Below are 15,540 nucleotides of genomic sequence, written 5' to 3'. Positions count from 1 at the left end.
TGGGTTCAGGGAAGGCTCCATCACTGCCCCGCCAGGCTCCTGCCCTGGCACTCCTCAGACAAACACTGCCTGTGCCCTTTGTGCCATGGTTTGGTCATTCCTGGACCATCCTGTGCAGGGCCACGAGCTGGATTTCAATGATCCAAGAACATTCTTGGAATGAATGTGTCAATTCATGCCATTAAGCCTTCATAACATTTCAAAGAAAATTAAAAAGCTGAAACATCAAAAGTATCAGGAGAATGGTTCTAGAAATTGATCTCATACAGAACTCCCACCAATGAACTCTGTACCAGCTGCTGAGGTTTATTTTCTGTAAGCACACAAATGGAAATTCTCGCAGCGCTTGTCTGTCCAAAAGAACCCAAAAGAATCCCGGCTGCAATTCCACTCACAAATGCTGTGCCATTCATGTTATGATTTGTCTGCCGTCCATGTGGAAGCAGTTAAATCTTGTTGGTCGCTGCTTCTCCTTTCCTCAGGTTGTGAACTAACCTGGCTCGCTGCTGCCTCTGCCTTTGGAGGAAATSCTCTAAGAAAATAATTGTAATGTGCACAAAGGCTTCATTTATTGCAGCAGGTAGAACTCTGTGCCTCTGGCTACAGCCTGCCCCATTTTTTATCAATAAAGGAAGAGGGTTTTAAACCTCCATTGGTGTGTTGTGTCTGCTTGCACAAAGCAGCAAGAATCTCAAATGCAAAGAACATCTATTAATGTTATAGATTTTCCAGGCAATATCTTTAAAATTTATTTCTGTTTCTTTGCCCAACCAAAGATGTTTCTTTTTATAGAAACTTCCAGGCTGCGAAGTCAGGCACCAGTCTGAGAAACAGCACAACTGAGACTCTTTGTACCACCTTGGTTTGGACAATTACTATCAGGAATGTTATTTTATTGTCCCACTTGTTTCTCCCTCTGACCCAATGTAGCTGTGTGGTGACTGCTCATCCTGCATGATCTCTCAGACTCTGCCCTGCTCCTCCCAAACTCCAGCCCCTCTCCTGGATGCTCCATATCCTATTTCTATATCCCCAGAGCAGCCGCCTCCCTYGGCTCATTCTCCCTGATAGATTCAGGTTTTTGCTCTCAGAATTCAGATCAGGTTGTTTATTATTTTGTTTATTATTATTCTAGCTGTTGCTATCATTATTCCCATTATTCTGCTGTTGTGGAGGTGTTTTTGCTGCTGTTTTKSTGCTGTTAWTGATTGTTTCTCTCYCCTTGCAGCTGCCCTGCCCCGTTGAGCCCCATCCCTGTCCGGACAGGGCTCTGCTCCGCTGTGCTTTGGCCGAGTCATGAGGGACAAACCGAGCCACTGAAAGTCATCAGCCAAGAACATTGTTACCCACATTAACAGCTTTAGTATTAAAAAGGTTGGAAATATTTTTCCCAAATTGGTGTCCTTTTTAGTGGAATTTTGTAGTATAACCGTCCTGGGATTCCATGATTCTGTGATTCTGTGAAAATAGTTTTCCCAGGGGTTGCTGTCTCCAAAGCTGTGAGAGTGTTGGGGACGGGTGTGTGGATGTCCCTGCTGAATGTCCCCATCCCCTGAACTGTGAATTCCCAATCCACTGCACTGTGTGAATTCCCGATCCCCTGAACTGTGGGAATTTCTAATCCCATGTGAATTCCCCATCCCCTCACTGTGGGAATTCCTGATCCTGTCTGAATTCCATCTTGTGTGAATTCCCGATCCCCTGAACTGTGTGAATTCCTCATCCTGTGTGAATTCCCGATCCTGTATGAATTCCTCATTCCTGATCCTGCGTGAATTCCCAATCCCTGCACTGTGTGATTTCCCCATCCCCTCACTGTGTGAATTCCCGATCCTCTGTAAATTCCCGGTCCTGTATGAATTTCCCATTCCTGATCCTTTGTGAATTCCCCATCCCTGCACTGTGTGATTTCCCCATCTCCTCACTGTGGGAATTCCCGATTCTGTGTGAATTCCTGATCCTGTGTGATTTCCCGATCCCCTGCACTGTGTAATTTCCCCATCTCCTCACTGTGTGAATTCCCGATCCTGTGTGAATTCCCCATTCCCGATTCTGTGTGAATTCCCGATCCTGTATGATTTCCCCATCTCCTCACTGAGGAATTCCCGATCCTGTGTGAATTCCCGATCCCTGCCCTGTGTGATTTCCCCATCTCCTCACTGTGTGAATTCCCGATTCTGTGTGAATTCCCGATCCTGTATGATTTCCCCATCTCCTCACTGTGTGATTTCCCGATCCCGTGTGATTTCCCGATCCTCTGTGGATCCCAGTGCAGATGAAGGGATGGGACCCTCCCTGCCAGGAAGGGGCATCCAGGGGGGTCGGGGTTTGTTCCCAGGGAACGGGGACAGGAGCAGAGGGAACGGCTGCATCACAGGAGATTCAGGTTGGATATCGGGTAAAATATCCAACCAATATCCCACAGCCCTGGCACGGCTCTCAGGGCAGAGGTGAGTCCCCATCCCTCAGGGATTTCACAGCTGTGGGGATGTGGCACTTGGGGACAGGGTCRGTGGTGGCCGTGGCGGTGCTGGGGATGTTGGAGCCCGTGGTCTCAGAGCACTTTCCCAACCAGAGCAAAGCTGTGATCCCACACTAAAACAGGGAATGCAGGGAATGCAGCCCTTGGGCTCTGCCCCGTGCCCCGTGCCCTGGGATGAGTGACAGGGTGCGGTGTGACCCCACTGATGGTGCTGTACCCTGCTCTGTGACCCCTGTGCCCTGCTCTGTGACCCCACTGATGGCCCTGTCCCCTGTTTTGTGACCCCACTGATGGCCCTGTACCCTGCTCTGTGACCCCCCTGTGCCCTGCTCTGTGACCCCACTGATGTCCCTGTGCCCTGTTTTGTGACCCCACTGATGTCCCTGTCCCTGCTCTGTGACCCCACTGATGTCCCTGTGCCCTGTTTTGTGACCCCACTGATGTCCCTGTCCCTGCTCTGTGACCCCACTGATGTCCCTGCTGTGACCCCACTGTGCCCTGCTCTGTGCCCTGCTCTGTGCCCACGCTGTGCCCTGCTCTGTGACCCCACTGTGCCCTGCTCTGTGCCCTGCTCTGTGCCCACGCTGTGCCCTGCTCTGTGACCCCACTGTGCCCTGCTCTGTGCCCTGCTCTGTGCCCACGCTGTGCCCTGCTCTGTGACCCCACTGTGCCCTGCTCTGTGCCCTGCTCTGTGACCCCACTGATGGCCCCTGTGCCCTGTTTTGTGACCCCACTGATGTCCCTGTCCCTGCTCTGTGACCCCACTGATGTCCCTGTCCCCTGCTCTGTGACCCCACTGATGTCCCTGTCCCCTGTTTTGTGACCCCACTGATGTCCCTGTCCCTGCTCTGTCCCTGCAGGCCCCAGAAGATGTAGAGCTGCACAGAACAGCCAGAGCCAGCGGGGCCGGGGCCCTCCTGCGTGGCCACCATGGCCAAGAGGRGCTCCAGCAGCMGGGCCAGGGGGGACAAACCCGACGCCCTGGCTGCCCTGCAGGCTGCCAACGAGGAGCTCAGGGCCAAGCTCACCGACATCCAGATCGAGCTCCAGCAGGAGAAGAGTAAGGTGGGCAGCTCCCCTTCCCTCGAGTGCAACGTGCTGGGATTCAGAACGTTCAGAAATGCCAGAGTTCTCTTTGCTGATTCTTCTCTTTCCTTTTTGCACTAATTTCATTGGGATTTTGAGCTCCTTCAAACTTACCCACACGTACGATACCAGATCTCATTTCTGCCTCCTGTGCTGGTTCCCAAATTCTGAGGAGAGGAGACACAGCTTCTCCCAGAGCCTTGGGGCTGCTGGGGCTGAGCCTCAGCTCTGAGCGCCTCCAGCTCTTCCCCTCCAATCTCAGCAAGATCACAGAACATTTACCTGCTTTTCCCTAATTCCCCAAACCATTTTCTACTGTGAAACTTTGGGGTTTTTTTGGTTCCAGAATAGAAACACGTTACCATGCAGGGACAAAATGATACTCTGCATTTTCCAATGAATTTGCATAATTGTTAAACATTTTAGAGTATGAATCCAGCACACACACACATATATAAATAGAACCTCTGTGAATCCTTTTGCTGTGAAGCAGCATTTGCAGTTTTAAGTCTGAGGACTTGGTTTTCCTTCTCCCTGTCCTTCACAGCCACTTCTGGCCGTGCCTTCTCTAGAGTTTATTCCTGATTTTAAATTGAAACATCATTTGAGCCTTTTGTGGTCAGGTACAGTCAGTTATTTCTGCTGAATAATTCATTGCTTAAAAAGCATCTGGTAAAATGCAGCTGTTTGGGCATCRCAGGAGCTTGCACAGAGATTTTTGTGTCTTGGTTTGTGCCAAAGGGATGCCTTGGCACCTGATTTTCCCCATTTTTGGGGGGGAATGTGCTGTGAGAGCTTCTGCAGAATAAAGTCAGGACTCACAAGATACTGGCTGATTTCTAAATGTGCATTAAACGTGAGTCTGCAGTAAAAAAAAAGTTCTTTGCTACCACCAATTGTAGACACAGACACAGAGCATTGGGGTGTAACACTGTAAAGTCACCTGTACCATTTTTAAATATCATGATACGTATTAATTAGTTGGTTGATTGAAAACATTATACTTTTTGATTTTCCTTACAGGTCAGCAAGTTGGAAAGGGAGAAAAATCAGGAAGTGAAGCAGATCAAGGAGCACGAACAGCATAAAAGTACCGTGGTAGTCACYGAGCTCAAAGTCAAACTTCACGAAGACAAAATGAAAGAGCTCCAAGCTGTTCGAGAAACACTTCTGAGACAGCACGAAGCTGAACTGCTCAGAGTRATTAAAATTAAAGATAATGAAATCCAGAGACTGCAAACCCTGCTCAACGCCRTGCGGGACGGGGCCCCCGACAAGGTGAAAACGGTGCTGCTCAGCGAGGCCAAGGAGGAGGCCAAGAAGGGCTTTGAGGTGGAGAAAATCAAAATGCAGCAGGAAATTTCCGAGCTGAAGGGGGCTAAGAAACAAGTGGAGGAGGCTCTCACCATGGTCATCCAGGCTGACAAAATCAAAGCTGCAGAGATCAGGAGTGTGTACCACCTGCACCAGGAGGAGATCACCAGGATCAAGAGGGAGTGCGAGAGGGAAATCCGCAGGCTGGTACGTGTCGCTCTCTGCTTTGGAATTTATCACCAGGAAATGATCAGTGCTGGGCTCACTGAGTGTGTGAGCATGGCTGTTGAGCACTGCAGCCTGCTCCAGGGCTGGTTTACATTTACTAGGGACGGGTTTTTAACTGGTTTTTAACAGTATTAGGATGTTTTGGAAGAAACTTCTTTCTCCGTGTCAGAGTTGTTGATGTGGTTCACGTTAAAGGTATCAGGAAGGCTCTCAGGSTCCTGGCTGCTCAGGGGAATGCTACAGGGATTGTTTCTGGGGTTCTGCCTCTATTTCCTTCCTGATCCACCTTGGTCCCTCCCTGTCCCTGTCCCTTTGCTAATTACCACAAACATCCCATAGTGAGGCTTTCACAATCCCAAATGCTCTTTTTCTGCCCCACTGAGTCCTACACACCCAGCAGGGTGTTCAGGGCAATTCCTCTCCATCCCCAGGTGGTTTTCCCCAGGACRGGGCTGTTCTGGTGGCCCCATTACCAGACCCCACAGATTCCCCTGAGCAGTGTTTGGGATCTCCTGGCCCTGCTCATGCTCCTCAGAGCTCCTTTGTGCTGCTCAGCTGCCCTCCCCTATCCAACATCTGAGCCTCAGCAGCTCCAAGAGCTTCACCCCTGTGCCTTTGGAGCTTTCCTCCTGTGTGTGTGGGGAGGCTGGAACAGATCCCAGTGTTTGGAAAAGGGGAAACAGTAAACCTGAACTAAACCTGTGGGCCTAAGCCTTGAGGGCTCAGGGGTTATTGTCTGCTGCTCTCCCCGAGCCTCCCTGCCCTCAGGAGCACATCCCTGAGCTGCTGCTGTTCCCAAGGATGTGGGGACACCCTCGTGCTCCCGTGGTGTGTGTTTGGGTCTTGTGTCCATTTTTGTGATGTCACCATCGTTTTGTGTTTGCCATGCTGCTTTACAGCACTCCRTGTCCTGCTACAAACCCATCCAGGGCTCTTCTAAATCATCAGCCCTTAGCTATTATCCAAATGCTGAAAAATACTTCAAAATGCTTCAAAAAGCTTACAGGGCTTTCAAATCAAAGGCAGACAGTGTGCCCATGGTGCAGAGAACACCTGCAGATCCTCAGCTCCAGCATCACCTGAGCTCTGACAGCCCAGGACACTGCAATGGGGTGTCCCCTGCCTTTATTCAGCCACCTCTTCTCTCTGACTTTAGGCTGTTAAGGTTTCCTTACAGTCATTTTATTTTTATGAAGAGGATATTAAAACAATTTATAACCAACTGATCTATTGATGCTGTTCCAATATCCTGCAGTGTAAGTACTTTCTCTGATTGCATCACTGGGGCATTGATTTCATGCATCACAGTGAATGGGGCTAATGGGCACCCTAAATAAACTTCTGCATCACGTGGGAAGTCCCACTAATGGCCTTTAATGTGGGAACTGTAAAATAAATACGGTCTTAGTTATAAGGGATAGAATGGCTTGACAGGATGTTTTCTAAATTGCCTTTGGAAATCAAAGTTTGTTTAAGTTGCTGCTTGAAAGAACCAGTGAAATTTCCTGATGCCATGGTTGTGCCAAGCCCTGCTGGGTGGGGTCAAGCACTGCCAGCTCCACATTCCACCATCAGTTATTTCAGTGGAGCTGGTGGCTCCTGGCACCGTCTGGGGACAGCCCTGATGTTTGGGGGAGAGAATGGTAACAGAATTGGGGTTCACTGACACAGCTTTGGGGTGTTTGATGTGCCTGCATTGACTGCAGATTGTGCCAGGATGAGAGGGAATGGCCTCAGATTGTGACAGGATGAGAGGGAACAGCCTAAAATTGTACCAGGATGAGAGGGAACAGCCTCAGATTGTACCAGGATGAGAGGGAATGGCCTCAGATTGTGCCAGGATGAGAGGGAATGGCCTAAAATTGTGCCAGGATGAGAGGGAATGGCCTCAGATTGTGACAGGATGAGAGGGAACAGCCTAAAATTGTACCAGGATGAGAGGGAACAGCCTCAGATTGTACCAGGATGAGAGGGAATGGCCTCAGATTGTGCCAGGATGAGAGGGAATGGCCTCAAATTGTGCCAGGATGAGAGGGAATAATGGCCTCAAATTGTGCCAGGATGAGAGGGAATGGCCTCAGATTGTGCCAGGGCAGGGTCAGTTTGGACAGCAGCAGGAATTTCCCCATGGAAAGGGTGTCAGGATTGGCAGAGCTGCCCAGGGAGGTTTGCAGTGCCCATCCCTGGAGGAGCCCCAGGAATTCCTGGAGGTGGCACTCAGGGACACGGTGGGGACAGGCACTGCTGGGATTTGATGATTTGTGATTCTGTGATTTCCCAAAGCACCCCCAGCTCTGCCCTGCAGTTTCCAGGTGTGTTCCAGAGGTTCAGCCCATTCCCATGGAGCAGGGCTGAGCGTTTCCCCTCAGGAAACAGGAATTGTGTGTTTTCTGTGTGACTCAGGCTGTTCCAGCCCGGGTGACATTTGGCACACTGTGTTTGTGTCTGTGACACTCCCCAGACGTGGGACTGACCCAGCTGAGCTGTCCCTGCTCAGAGCCCTCCGAGGGCACTGCAGAGATGAAATTCCTGCAGATGGCAACGAGCACGAGCAGCAATGCCTCCTTCGGCATTTGTAATTTTAGCCAACCCTTTTTAAATTCCAATTTGTGCATTTTAAAGCACCTTGAAATAGTGCACGGCTGTGTTTAATTACATTTGTGTGGCAGGAGCACTCCCTGGTTGGGGTGGGCATAGCCAGGAGTGTTCCCCCAGCTTAAATGGCCTTGAAATTTGCTGAGTGGGGACCAAAATTCMATGTGCTAAAGAGCATTTAAATTGTGATTGACTCCAGGTTGGTCAGGAAGGAGAAGCTCTGCCCAGCCATGGCCACTGCAGGCTCCTCACTCCCATCTCTTTTGTCAGGTGACTGAGAAATCAGAAAAAMTGAGGAAATGAGATTTATTAGAGCCTGGGGAGTGGTTCTTTTCAATCCAGAGAAACTTGAGTTGATTATGAATACCAAAAGCTTTGATAACCTGTGACAAAACCTCTGTAATAGCACTGGACTTTGAGAGCTTCACAGCTTCCTCATGGCAGTGCCACCCTGCACCCAAACAGGATGGAGGTTTTGAGCTTCATTCTGAACCTCTGCATTCTCACAGACCCTGAGCTCTCTGCCAGACAGTGGTAAATCAGTGAAAATATCTGATGTAAAGGGTGGGGTCAGATGAAGGGTAGGAAGAGGAATTTTTAAGTATTAATTTTATTAGTGATTGATTTAGTCTCTATCTTCTCCTTTTGATTCCCTKGTGTGGTGAGAAATCCTCCTGTTTGGGATTACAGAGGTGGCTCAGCACCTGAAGGGTGGAGATGCATTCAAGGTGAACGGTTCCTTCTTCCCCCTGTGGATTTATTGGTCATTTGTGATTTGACCCTCATTTACAACGTTATTTACAACACCAGAACCTGGGCTGAAGGATTTTCTTGTTATAAAAGCCAGACAACATCCCTCCTACACTTAGGAGGGTCAGGAATCCTCCTGTTCTGAGTGATTCCTTTGGTGTCTCACAGGCCAGGTTTTAAAAACATTTTTATCTATGGACCTAAACAAGGAGTTATTATTTTCTGGGCTGTAACCACGTTGTTGTTGTGCTGCAGCACAGCTCACACAGGGCTTGGGCTGGGCCTGGGGGTCTCTGGGGGTGTTTGGAGGCTGCTGGCACTGGGTGTGTGTCTCTGTYTCCAGCAGAAGCTCTGGGACACCCGTGCTAAATTCATGGCATTCACACGTGGCACTGGGTGTTACACTGGGGATGGACCCAGATCAGCTCCCAGCCCAAACCTTCCAGGATTCCGGGATTCTGAGGCAATCTGGGGCTGCTCTGAGTGCCAGCAGCCCCAGGACAGGGAGCAGTGGGGTTTGTCCCTGGAGAGGGAGGATGAATGAGCAGGACCTGTGTCCCCTGTGCCCCCGGTGCCCAAAGCCCTCTCTCRGGGTGTCACAGCCCAGGGCCCATCTCCTGTCACCCGGGCACCTCACAGCACCCTGGCARTCCCTCCAGGCTGGGACAGGGTGTTTTAATTCCATCTCTGAGCGTGGGGAATGCGATGCTGCCCCGGGCAGGGCTGTGCCCCACCTTTGATCGCAGGCTCTGGCAGCTTCAAAAGCCATTTCTGACAGCAGCTGTCCATCTGCAAAAGAACAGCGCAGGGAGAGCTTTCCCAGCCAGGACCCTGCACTAGGGCTGGAAATGATAACTTTGAACAAATCCCGGCTCAAAGCAGCAGCTCCCGGGAGCCGGGGAGCGCAGGAGGAGCGGAGCATCTCCCCGTGCTGCGCTGGTGCTGCTGTCATTGGCACCTGCTGAGCTCGGGGGCTGGTTCTGAACCAGCAGCACATCAATATTCATCCCGGGCGGAATGGCAGCGAGCGGCAGATCGGGTGTTTGCAGGTGGGTGGATGCTGGAGCCGGGCAGGGCGGAGCGGGGAGCGGGGATCAGGGCTGGTCCTGCCCGGGGGCTCCGTGCCCACCGACCCCAGCGCTGCCCGGGACTTCTGGGACCCTGGGCTCTGCCTTCCTTCCTTTCCTTCCCTTCCCTTTTCCTTCCTTTCCTTCCCTTTTCCTTCCTTTCCTTCCCTTTTCCTTCCTTTCCTTCCCTTTTCCTTCCTTTCCTTCCCTTTTCCTTCCTTCCTTGCCTTGGTGTGCTCGGGGACATTCTCCCAGAGATGCTCCCTCCCGTTCGTGCTGTTCCACAGCGAGCTGCAGACACCAAACTGCTGTGCATGGTTCATGTGTGGGAATTCAGGCAGCTGAAGGAAAATGTCAGTTTTTCAGTTTTGCTCGTGTTTCCTTGTGGCTTATGAAGATTATGTTTAAGGATTATTATTTTTTTTTTTTTTCTGGAAAACAAACCATTAGCGAAATGCTGTGAAATGTTTTGTGTTTTTCTCTTTTCTTTGTTCCTCCCAATTTCATGTGTTGCCTTTGTTGTAACGTGTCTTTGTTTCCATATAAATAGGAATCCACTGCCCAATATTCTGCTTATTTTAAACCAATAATCATTTGGTGATGTGTTACCTTTTCATCTGCACATCCATTTAGATGTCTCCTCATTAGGCATTTGGCAGAAAGACCTCAGGTGCTCCGGAGCATCTCTGTCTTTGTTTCATTCAAAGTCAGCACACGCTGCCTTCATGGACATTGCTGTGAGGATCTGTACTCAATGGCACTCAAAATTCCTTTCATTTGCTCCATTTTGCTTTTCTGATCCCTGTGTGCCCTGCCAGCACCTGCCCTGAGTGAGCCACCCTGGCATTTACTGCAAACAAAGTCCTTGGAGCGACTCTTGATTCCCGATGTCATTTTTTTTCCAGGTTTACAGACAAAGCAGAGATAAAATTATTAACACAGCTCTTACAAGGCAAAATGTTCTTATTTCAAGCAGGCCAGGTTTAAAAACTGATCATTGAAATGAAATATCTAAAGTCTCAAAAAGGGATGCCAAAAACCTTGAATTTCTGGTTTTTCACAATGTTTATTATGTATAAGTAAAACCTCATGGAAAAGGAATAATGAAATTGTTCACATGGGACACTTTTGGAAAAAAGACTTTTAAAAATTCACATTACTTCTAGGAATTTTGAAAAATATTTTGAAAAGGATTGAAAAGAATTTAAAGGCTATTGAGGTTTTTCTTTAAAAAGTATTAATCCAAATTTTCCAAAGGTGACATCCAAGCAAAGTGAGTGAACCAATTAAATTGTGATTTGAATGTCAACTTTTAATTTTTTTTAAAGATATTCTGAAACGGTGATAAGATGATGGGCTATTTCCCAAATGTTCCAATGACAGAATTCCTGCTGAAGGAGGGATTTGGTGCTGCGTGGCCCCGGGGGAAGGGCGGCACCGCTGAGGTGTCACAGCCCGATGTCGCTGTCCCTGTCCGGGCTGTGGTGGCAGGGGAGCGGCGCTGTGGCCGTGGGGTGCTCCGGGTGCTGTCCCATCCCGATGTGGCTGTCACAACCGATGTCACTGTCGCAGCCCAATGGTCCCTGTCCCCAGCCCGGTGTCCCTGTCCCCATCCCGATGTCGCTGTCCCTCTGTCGCCCTGGGGCGCTCTGGGTGCTGTCCCCATCCCGATGTTGCTGTCCCCATCCCGATGTGGCTGTCACAACCGATGTCACTGTCGCAGCCCAATGGTCCCTGTCCCCAGCCCGATGTCGATGTCCCTCTCTGGCCGTGGGGCGCTCTGGGCGCTGTCTCAGCCCGATGTCCCTGTCCCATCCCGGTGTCTCTGTCCCCAGCCCGGTGTCGCTGTCCCTGTGTGCCCCTGGGGCGCTCCGGGTGCTGTCCCCATCCCGATGTTGCTGTCCCCATCCCGATGTGGCTGCCCCCATCCCAATGTCGCTGTCCCATCCCGATGTCCCTGTCCCAGCCCAGTGTCACTGTCCCTCTGTCGCCCTGGGGCGCTCCGGGTGCTGTCCCATCCCGATGTCCCTGTCCCATGCCGATGTCTCTGTCTCCATCCCAATGTCTCTGTCCCATCCTGGTGTCCCTGTCCCCATCCTGATGTCTCTGTCCCCATCCTGATGTCCCTGTCCCAGCCCGATGTCCCTGACCCCATCCCGGTGTCCCTGTCCCATCCCGGTGTCCCTGTCCCCATCCCGATGTCCCTGTCCCTCTGCCGCCCTGGGGCGCTCCGGGTATTGTCCCATCCCAATGTCTCTGTCCCATCCCAATGTCTCTGTCCCCATCCCAATGGTCCCTGTCCCAGCCCGATGTCCCTGTCCCATCCCAATGTCCCTGTCCCCATCCCGATGTCCCTGTCCCAGCCCGATGTTGCTGTCCCCATCCCGATGTCTCTGTCCCCATCCTGATGTCTCTGTCCCATCCCGGTGTCCCTGTCCCATCCCGGTGTCCCTGTCCCAGCCCGGTGTCCCTGTCCCCATCCCGGTGTCCCTGTCCCATCCCAATGTCTCTGTCCCCATCCCGGTGTCCCTGTCCCCATCCCGATGTCGCTGTCCCATCCCGATGTCCCTGTCCCATCCCAATGTCTCTGTCCCATCCCGGTGTCCCTGTCCCATCCTGATGTCCCTGTCCCCATCCCGGTGTCCCTGTCCCATCCCAATGTCTCTGTCTCCATCCCAATGTCTCTGTCCCCATCCTGGTGTCCCTGTCTCCAGCCCGGTGTCCCTGTCCCTCTGTCGCCCTGGGGCGCTCCGGGTGCTGTCCCATCCTGATGTCTCTGTCCCCATCCCAATGGTCCCTGTCCCAGCCCGGTGTCGCTGTCCCCATCCCGGTGTCGCTGTCCCCATCCCGATGTCCCTGTCCCTCTGCCGCCCTGGGTCACTCCGGGTGCCGCCGAGCCGCCGCTGCCGCCTGTGTGATTGTGTTCTGTTCTCCTTGTAGATGGAGGAGATTAAGTTTAAGGACAGAGCAGTCTTCGTGCTGGAGAGAGAGTTAGGGGTGCGAGCCGGGCATGCTCAGAGACTGCAGCTCCAAAAGGAGGCTTTAGATGAACAACTGTCCCAGCTCAAAGAGTCTGACCGCCATCTGAGCAGCCCCAAGCGGGAACTTCCTTATGCAAGTGGTGCAGGAGACGCTTCAGATCATTCGGGAAGCCCCGTAAGCACTTTCACGTGGTTTCACCTGAACGAGCGACCAAATGGCACCGAGTGACAGAATCTTGATGAGTGCACCCTGCAGCAAAAGCTGTCCCATGGCTGTGCAGGGGCCCCGAGGCACCCGCTCCTCGCTCTCGTTTTTGTCACACCCAAAACATTGAGATTTGCCATCAAACCTCGCCATGGGAGAGCTTTTGCTTTCTGTCGTTTTGTTTCCCGCTCGGTTTGGTTTGGTTTGGTTTTGTCAGCAAGGTGAAATTCTGCTGTTCTTTCTCTCCTTTCTCCTCTCTGTACCATGTCAGCACCCGCCTTAGTTTGCCAGTTTGACACGATTCTGCCAACAAACGATGCAAATGCATTTCTCACCCAGTGCTGTTTGTGTGCGAGCTCTCGAGGGCGAGCTGGGGCTTGGGGAGCAGATGCACGAGGCCAGTTCCAGAGGRAATGGGGCAGAAAGGGGGTGCAGGGCAGAACAGAAACCCTAACCCTAACCCTGCACCCTCCCAGGGCACCACTCTGCCCTCTGCTCCGTGCCCTCACCATCAGCAGGGCACAAAGTGACCAAAAGGCATCCTAACGTGTTCTCTCCTGTTTGTTCTTTTAATATCCAGAACATTCGATCTGAGTCACCCCTCCACAGTGGCTTTTTCTGTAATTCTGGCACTTCCCTGCTTTGGCCTCCCTTTGCCCAGAAAACCCCTCGGGTAACTGCCCTCGTGCCTCTGACATGTGCAAGGCGTCCTCATTGCTGATCCTCATCAAGATTTCTTTTGCGACAGCCTTGATTGTCTCAGTACAAGTGTAAAATTTATACACTTTGGTGAGCAAACCAATCTATTTTATTCTGTGGCCCAAGCCTCTCCTGCACCTGTTGAATGAGGAACCCTAGACGTCCCAAAAGTGCCACCAGCACTGTGGGCATTAATTTGCCTTTCTAGTTGTACTCAACCTCTGCAAAAGACCAGAACAAGTCACAGAGAAGGGGGAAAGTCTGTCACGTTTGTCAGTAGCTGCTCTCTGATTCTGAGTGAGAACAYGTCTATCTCTATTCGTTTCTAATTTGATTTAAGTATTTTCACTCAGATAAAGTGCTGCCCTGTGGCCTTACCAGTGACCCTTTAGGACCCCATAAGGGCCACAGCTTTGTGGAAGAAGAGCTTATTCAGTGGCACRAGTGCATGGATTTTCCCCATTCAGTAATTCAGTAATTTTAATATCAGTTTCTTAAGAAYGAGTCCTCAGAGAGGGCGATGTGTCTGAAGCTCTCAGTTCAACAGTGGCATCATTGGAACACGGCCTTCAGTTCTGACATTTTCTGTTCTGTTTCCGAGTTTACCATTTGTGACTTTGTATTTGCATATGCATATACATAAATATATATATATATATGCATATGTATACCTCTGCATTTGCATTCTTTGTTACATTTCCACTCCTGACTTGCTGTTGGTCTCATCCTGCAGCTTTCCATGGTCGGTTGGGTTCCRTGGGTTACACTCCACCCGATCACATTTTAAAATGTTTGGATTTGGGATAAGGAAAGGTTAGAGCTTTGACAACGTGCTCTTTCTTGCGTGTACACTTATGAACAGTTATTTGCAGTTGATCTTTGTTTTAGGAACAGCAGTTGGATGAAAAGGATGCCCGGCGCTTCCAGCTGAAAATCGCGGAGCTGAGCGGGATCATCCGGAAGCTGGAGGACAGGAACGCGCTGCTGTCRGAGGAGAGGAACGAGCTGGTGAGGSCACAGGGATGGTGAGGGCTTAGGGACAGGCTGCCTTGTCCCACAAACACCCTGACATTTTCCCCTGAGCTGTTTGAAACCCTGGAGCAGGGRCTRCCTCSTCCCYAGCTCTRTGTTTGGGGCTGRACCACCTCGCTCCCCTCCTGKCTTGTTCAGCAAYRGASTTTTAAAATGGCATTAGCTKRARTTATTTKTATTTMTTTTWAAAAATAAATACATTCCCCACATTGARTGTTTGCTGCACAGGTAGAATATCTCATCAAGTAGGAATGTTCTCCTCCCAGCAGAAAATCCCAAGTGTTTTTGATCAGCCCTGCTTTGCTTCAGGACAAAATGCTGCTTGTGTCTTAGTTAAAGAAAATAGTTAATGCATTTGATGAAAAAGCTCTAGAGGTGTTAATTTTCTCTTTACCTTTCAGTTGAAACGCCTCAGAGAAGCAGAAAGTCAGTATAAGCCCATCTTGGACAAAAACAAACGCCTCAGTAGGAAGAATGAGGAGTTGTCACATGCCTTACGTCGAATGGAAAATAAATTGAAGTTTGTGACACAGGAGAATATCGCCATGGTGAGTGTCCTTGTCCTGGGGATGGTGGGGTTTGGGGCTGGTGGGGCTCAGGGACTCAGGCATCGGCTCAAATTGCAGCTTCCACAGGAAACTGCTCCATTCTGTCAAGGTCCCTTCCACCCCAAACTGATCTGTGATTCTGTGATTCACCTTCAACTTTGCTGCCAGCATCACCCCRTAATCCCTGGCACTGTGCACTTGGGACTGTCCCTTTTCCTGGAGGAGCAGGACCCTCTGGCATGTTTGGAGCCCAAATGTGAGGCTCAGCAAAGGGAGGAGGAGAGCTGAGGACAGCACTAGAGAATGCACCACTGGGAAGGGAAGGGAAGGGCTGGACAATCCTGGGCAAAGCCTCCTGATCATTCCCCTCCTCTGCCCCCTGCTTTTTGGGTTCCAGAGGCAAAGAACTGGAGCCATAAGGAGACCAAGCTCCTTAAATGACCTCGACCACAGCCAGGAAGAGAGAGAAGTGGATTTCCTGAGGCTRCAAGTGATTGAGCAGCAAAACATCATAGATGAGCTCTCCAAGGTAAGACAGAGGGTGCTGCTCTCA

The 15,540-nt window shown here is 50.8% G+C and overlaps 1 protein-coding gene across 1 annotated transcript in view; it reads left to right on the top strand.

Moving 5' to 3' along the window:
• Window positions 1-15,540, top strand: part of JAKMIP3 (Janus kinase and microtubule interacting protein 3) — a 43,616-nt gene that overhangs the window by 4,673 nt on the left and 23,403 nt on the right. The window contains exons 2-8 of the mRNA XM_057385005.1: window positions 1,229-1,374; window positions 3,343-3,547; window positions 4,592-5,089; window positions 12,463-12,678; window positions 14,296-14,415; window positions 14,841-14,987; window positions 15,385-15,516. Of these exons, the coding sequence (XP_057240988.1) occupies window positions 3,413-3,547; window positions 4,592-5,089; window positions 12,463-12,678; window positions 14,296-14,415; window positions 14,841-14,987; window positions 15,385-15,516 (1,248 nt within the window). The 5' untranslated portion in view covers window positions 1,229-1,374; window positions 3,343-3,412. The remainder of the gene's footprint in view (window positions 1-1,228; window positions 1,375-3,342; window positions 3,548-4,591; window positions 5,090-12,462; window positions 12,679-14,295; window positions 14,416-14,840; window positions 14,988-15,384; window positions 15,517-15,540) is intronic.

This window comes from Malurus melanocephalus, unplaced genomic scaffold, assembly GCF_030028575.1.
Source record: "Malurus melanocephalus ecotype Western Australia unplaced genomic scaffold, MMel_1.1 scaffold_770, whole genome shotgun sequence".
Lineage (NCBI taxonomy): Eukaryota > Metazoa > Chordata > Aves > Passeriformes > Maluridae > Malurus > Malurus melanocephalus.
This window is presented reverse-complemented; position numbering and strand designations above follow the sequence as displayed.